General features: G+C 34.8%; 1 protein-coding gene across 1 annotated transcript in view; it reads right to left on the reverse strand.

The window, feature by feature from the left end:
* Positions 1-4,194, reverse strand: part of SLCO1C1 (solute carrier organic anion transporter family member 1C1) — a 52,556-nt gene extending 48,362 nt beyond the window's left edge. Inside the window, exons 1-2 of the mRNA XM_046647266.1 lie at positions 4,066-4,194; positions 2,796-2,937 (exon numbers count right to left, since the gene is read on the reverse strand). Coding sequence (XP_046503222.1) covers positions 2,796-2,937; positions 4,066-4,194 — 271 coding nt within the window. The remainder of the gene's footprint in view (positions 1-2,795; positions 2,938-4,065) is intronic.
* Between the last annotated feature and the right edge of the window lie 2,397 nt (positions 4,195-6,591).

Genomic DNA, 6,591 nt, shown 5'->3' on the forward strand with positions numbered 1-6,591 from the left:
TTTTCCCATACAACCTAGCAATCACTCGTCTTGGTATTTACCCAAAGGAGTTGAAAACTAATGTCCACGCAAAACCCCACACATGGGATATTTATAGCAACTTTACTCATAATTGCCAAAACTTGGAAGCAATCAAGATGTCCTTCAGTAGATGAGTGGATAAATAAACTGTAATCCATCCAGAAAATGAGCTATTATTGAGTGCTAAAAAGAAATGAGCTATCCAGCCATGAAAAGGCATGGAGGAAACTTAAATGTATATTACTAAGTGAAAGAAGACAATCTGAAAAGGCTACATACTGTATGATTACAACTATATCACATTCTGGAAAAAGGTAAGACTATGGAGACAAAAAAATGATCAGTGGTTGACAGAGAGTGTGGGGGGAGGGATGGATGAATAGGCAGAGCACTGAGATTTTTAAGGAGGTGAAAGTCCTCTGTATGATATAGTAATAGTGGATACATTCACTACACATTTGTTCAGTCCCATAAAACAAGAGTAAAGCTCATGTAAACTATGCATTCTGGATAATAATGACGTGTCATTGTGTGTTCATCAGTTGGAACAAATGTACCACTCTGGTGGAGGATGTTGATAATGAGGGAGGTTATGTGTGTATGGGGGTAGGGGGTATACAGAAAATCTCTATGCTTTTGCTCAATTTTTCTGTGAACCTAAAACTGATCTGAAAAACAAAGTGTATTAAAAAAAATCTATCTCAAGTTGATTACGTCCTAAAATGTAAAAAGCAAAATTTAAAAATATTTAGAAGAAAATACATGGAAAAACATTTGAAACAAAGAGTTAATATCTGGCATACTAGGAGGTCATGATAGACAAAACATTTTATTTTTTTGGCAACTCTCTGTGGTTCTTGGAAAAAAAGCCTTTGTTACGAAAAAATACTTGGGAAGAAATTGAGTGCCTAGCATATGTTAGATGATAATGCCAATTGATGTCAAAGGATAAATGAAATTGTTCTGCAAAGAATAAGAATTGAGAGCTAGAAATGGACAGTGGAAATGGGTCTGGAATTCTCGAAGGAAGGAATGTGGAGAAAGGCAAGAGGAGTAAATTAAGATTACGGTCAGGAAACCCACTTTTCCGGAAAACTATGAATTGCAAATAACTAGAGCAAACGTGATGTTTGGGATAAAGTTTTGAAAGGAAGTAAGGGAAATTTAAGCCATATTATTGCATCTAATCCAATAAGTAATTTCTATCCTTAGAATGATCTGAATTTGAATTAATATGAATTTGGACTCAGGGTCCTTTGTCGTGTCCTAAGAAACAGTATACTTTATCAAACATAGACTCTACTGAGTTGCATTGGGACCTGAAAATCCAAGAAAAAGTGTAAACCAGATTCGAAGTTTCTTAGTTCTAAAATGTTTTTATACTATAATCCATAGTGAGTAATAAAGTATCCCTTGACATTTAATTTTCTATCTGCTCAGTTCTTCTTCTGTGAGTCTGATTTATTCTTTTGATCTGCAACAGCTGCCTTTTCATACTTGTTTGTTCTCATGATGCACTGTGTCATCCTTACCCTGACTCTCCATGGCCCTTCATTCAGCTTGGGGTTGTAGGTAGGGCAGACATCAAGGAATAAATCAACTACCCAAGCCTACGTAAGGAGTTTACGCACAGAGCGACATGATCAGATGTTTCAGAACATCTTTGCTACACAAAGTGTGGTCCATTGACTAACAGCATCAGCACCATTTTGGAGCTTATTGGATATGCAGAATTTTATTCCCCCTTCCTATAGAATTAGCACCTGCATTTTAACAAGATTGTTCTAGTCACTTGTATGAACATTAATGTTTGATCAGCACTGAACTTAGAAATCTTATTCCGGTAGGATGAAGAAAGATGGATTTGGGAAGCAAAGGCCTGAAGGCAAAAGGTTACCATTTTATTCTTTTAATTCCACTGTGACATTCAGAGCAAGAACTGAGACATACAGTATGAACCAAGAAAGTAATTGTTGAAGAGTTGAAAAATATTCCTTCACTGTTCTGAAGGTTTATCAATGAAGCTGGAACTGGAGCCATCAGAGATTTTGCTATAGCGTATATTTGAGTCTCATTAGGCAGGAAGGATCACAGAAGTTACTATTTTGTTTACTTCAACAAAGAATTAAAGCTTCTTAGTTTATCAGTTCAGGAAGCTGACTAACTGGCAGCTTTAAAGTACTCCCAAACAGTGACTAAAATCACTTGGTCTTTTCAAGTTCTAAAAGGGAGTCTATAGTCAACTGCTAAGCAAAGACACCTGAGGGTAGAATTTTTATTATCTGCCTGGCTCTAGTGTTCTTGTGAATAAAATCCCTTTCTCTTCTTTCCAGACCACTGGGCAGAAACACCTTTTATGGTTTTACTTCTTCTTAAATGATTACAATAAATTTTTGTAGAGTCCATTTGGATTCTTCCAAATTTTGAAACACAGGGCTTCCAGGATATAGGACTCCTTTGCAAAAATACTTCCCACATACTTTAAACTCAAAATAGCATCTCACCCTTTCTTCCAGGAAAGTCTCTCACTCTGATTGGAAATTCTAAGTTGGGTGAGTCATATAACAGAGAACACCCGGGGCAGGAAATGTATTGGTTGCTCAGAGTGAACAAATTGCCTTTATTGTAGCATAAAGTCATGGGAAATTCTGTCCAAACAAAATTTTATGGATAGATCTGATCCTAACAGACAGAAGAATGCAGTGAGGATGTCATTTAGTCATGCCTAGAAGAACTTGTACTTAAAAATGAAGTCAGGGATCTGCAATACCTACCAATTTCAAAACTACCATCAATAACTCCCACGAGCGAAGAAGGGATATCAAACCTTCTCTCTATCTGAGTGATGGTGCTCTTCAGATAGCCTTCTGCCAGTGCTTTGGCAAAGTAAACGAAAGACAAGGCACCCAAGAACACCTGGAAAATATGACAGGTCACCTTTAGTTTGATTCCAGCTTGACACGCAACTGGAAACTTACTAAACAAATAAACAAAAATGCAAACCAAGAACAATGTAACAAGCTTGTTATTATTGCAAATTTTATTCAAACATGGTGATAGGCTTCCTTCAGCCTCAAGCTCATGTAGATTTCTAAAAGATTCGAATTCTCTTGCAATTCACTCAGCATCTATGTGGAATTACTTTTTTTCCCCCCTTTCTTTTCCCGTCCCCCAAAGGATATTCAAAGGAATCTTATCTTTGAAAAGAAGATTCATTGTGTAGTGAAGCAAAGAGAGGAAGGAGCCATTTGTAGGTAAGAAAAAAACCCAAAAACCATAAACCAGAATCTTATCACAAGTCTAGCACTCCTGATTGTTCACAATGATGGTGCATGCACCAGTAGAGAATATAAGAGACTGAAAAAGTAGAACTACTATTCCTTGTATTTAAGTTCATGTTCAAGTTAAATTCATACTCAAATTCTTATTTGATGAAAAACATTTTTTTGATATCTGGCTTATCTATTTTGCTAGACTTGGGACTGTGATGGAGTACCCACAGGGCAGGTTAGCATTTATATGCTAACATATATATTTGTTGGGTAAATGTTTGGTACAAAGAATGAACAGGAACTTGAAGTCACAAGGTGAACCATTTAAAAAGCAGCCCTGTCCCTTACTGTATGGGAAGGAAAGTCAAAATTTTCTTTTATAAAATGGGAACAATCTGGATGTTTCAGAGATTAAATGTTATAACTGTGCTTAGCATAATATCTGGTAGATGGTAGAGAATTAATAAATATTAGTTTCTTCTCTCTCTCTCTCTCCTGTCTGTTTAGGAGGGGCATTCAAATAAGTCAGAAAAGTAATACTTAGTAATTTAACCTACATGGTCAGGCAGAGATTGCTTTCACTGCCTAGCAAAGGGTGGTTTTTAATAAAGCGTATCTAAGATCATTTTTTAAAAAGAAAAGAAAATTCTTGCTTCCAGCTATATTGTGTAGAAAATATCTGGATGGAGAGCCAAGAGCATCAACTCCACCCAATTCTTTGTTACTCTGTAGTTCACCATTTACATTTTTCTAATGTTTAATTGTTTGTTACCTTTAATTCACTACAGCATGGTTGTTTATCCTTTGTGGAGGAGTATTCTGTTTTAAAGGAAGGCCTCCCAACAGGTTGCATTGAATTTTTGCAGAATAACTGGATATTTTCTTTGGATGAAGTGTCCATTATGAAAATGTTCCTTGACTCTGATCTGTCAAAGTTGATTTTAAAAGTGAAAAAACAAAAAAACGTTCCATTCAAATCCACACAGTTTATTAAATAATGTTTTTTATTTCACAGTAGATCACAATTCTGTAGACATAATTTGACGTGAAGCTACCTTATTTTACCACAGTAAGTTGGCAAAGTTTTTCAATTAAAATCGACCAGGATATTTGATTAACTAATCCTGCTATTGGGACTCAGTAGCCAGCATTCTTTCTTAATCCCTTCAGTTTAAGCCTCATTATGGCAAAGAATAAATTTAAATGTTGCCTTTGGAATAAATAACAAGGCGGAATTTTGCTAACTTTGTGGTCTTGCCAGCTTAAACTAGAAGCAAGCCGGAAAGGAAGAAGAGGAATTCATCCATTTGAATATTGGTTCATTAGAATGAAGTCTTTAAAGGCTTCAAATCTATCTTAGCAGAATGGATAGAAAAGATCGATGCCCACTGTAGATCCCTATAGCACGTATTATGATTCCTATAGGTCTGCAGCACCCAAAGTAAAGCTTAAATACGGCAAAAAAAGAAGAGGATCAATCTGTGTATCATTTTAGTTTGACAAATAAGAAGCAGCATGATTTCTGCCTCAGGCTTAGATTTAATTCAAGCAAAAGCAGTCTTTGCCTGCATTAAAGTAAGAAAGATGGGCTCCCTTCCCATGTTTAATTTCCCACTCTCCCTTCTCTTTACCAAGCCCTCGATAGGTTCACATAACTGAACCTATTTTCCCCTGTTCACATCAATATTTACATATCCTATACCCCATTTCTTTAGGATTCATATGGCTCAGTGCCTGCCTGATAAACTAATCTAAGTGAAGGAACTCAAAAATAACTTCTGGATCACCCTAATGTTTATCAGATCATGTATTTATGTGTTAATAGAGATCTTCCATATTCCCATCACACTTACTAAAGGAATAACATTAGGAATAAAATTTCATGTACCACGGTAGAAATTTAGCTTTAGTCTGCCTATGTGTATATTACCTTGACTTTAAGTAATGCTTGTTCTGTGTTTACTAAACCTCATCCCACATAGCTTGAGTTCATAGATAATATCTGAAAAATCAAGAAATAGTAGTATAAACAATTTATTCTGAAATGTGGAGTGAAATATCAGAAGAAAGGCCTAAACAATTTAAAAGTGAAGAGGATTCCTCCAGGGAGTGGGAAATGAGTCAAGAAGGGTGGGGCAAGGGTCTGGTTTTTAAAAAGGTATTATTAGACTTTTAGATCATTTGATTTCATAAATATGCATAACTTAAACTTTTAAAAAATGGACAAAGGAAAGTGAGTGAAACAAAAACAATTTTTAAATCAAAAGACTAAAATAAACAAAGAGCTGATTATGCTAAGCAAGATCAGAAGACAAAGACATAAGATTACAATACTGGTGAGATATAAATATAGATGTTTAGGAACATAAAACATAAAAATTATGCACAATACATAGAAATAACTTTAAAGCCTTGATAAAATGGATAACTTTCTAGCAAATACTAATTACCTGCATGACACAAAACAGAAGAAAAAAATAACCGGGAAAACATTAACAAAAATACTATAAAAGTACCCCTTAAACAAAAATACTAAGGATAGATGATGTAACAGGAGTGTAACAGGGGAAAGATAGAAGATAAAGGAAACAAATGATAATAATCTCCTTACGTTTGACAAAGCCAGAATTATCTTGATAACAAAACCTCATTAACATAGCAGAAAAAGGAAAACTTCAGACTAAACCTAGAGATGCTAAAATCCTAAATAAAACACTAGCAAATCCAAATTAATTAATATTCTATAATTAAGCTGTAGTTTAAAAGTGCAACAATTAATTAATATCAGGAACTATAGTCACCGAAATCATCGCATTAAGAATTCAAAATGTTGTATACGTGTACCATAATACCACATTGTCTATCCAATTTTTATTTGTCAATCGTACCTCAATAAAGCTGAAAAAGAAAGAATTCAAAATGAAAAATAATAAAATCTCAGTAGATGCAAAACGTCAGGTGATAAAATTCAACATCCATTCCTGATTTTAAAGACAAATTCTGGGAAACTAAGAACATAGAGGTTCTTCTTTATCATCTAACTGATACCAACAGCCAACTTCATACATCCATTGAATCACTACAACTACTTTTCCAGAACAGTCTTTTGCCAGAACAATGACAAAGGGGTTTGGACATCTAACCTACTTAGACAATGTTAAATAGGTTTCTTTAGTACAAAACTTCTGAGTATATTTAATTCAACTCCTGGAGAGACACATTGCTTCTAATGAAAAAAATCAAAATAACTAAATGAACTAAATGCCCAACAAATAATGGTACATTCATGCAATCAAGT

This window comes from Equus quagga, chromosome 1 (assembly GCF_021613505.1).
Source record: "Equus quagga isolate Etosha38 chromosome 1, UCLA_HA_Equagga_1.0, whole genome shotgun sequence".
NCBI classification, from domain to species: Eukaryota; Metazoa; Chordata; class Mammalia; order Perissodactyla; family Equidae; genus Equus; species Equus quagga.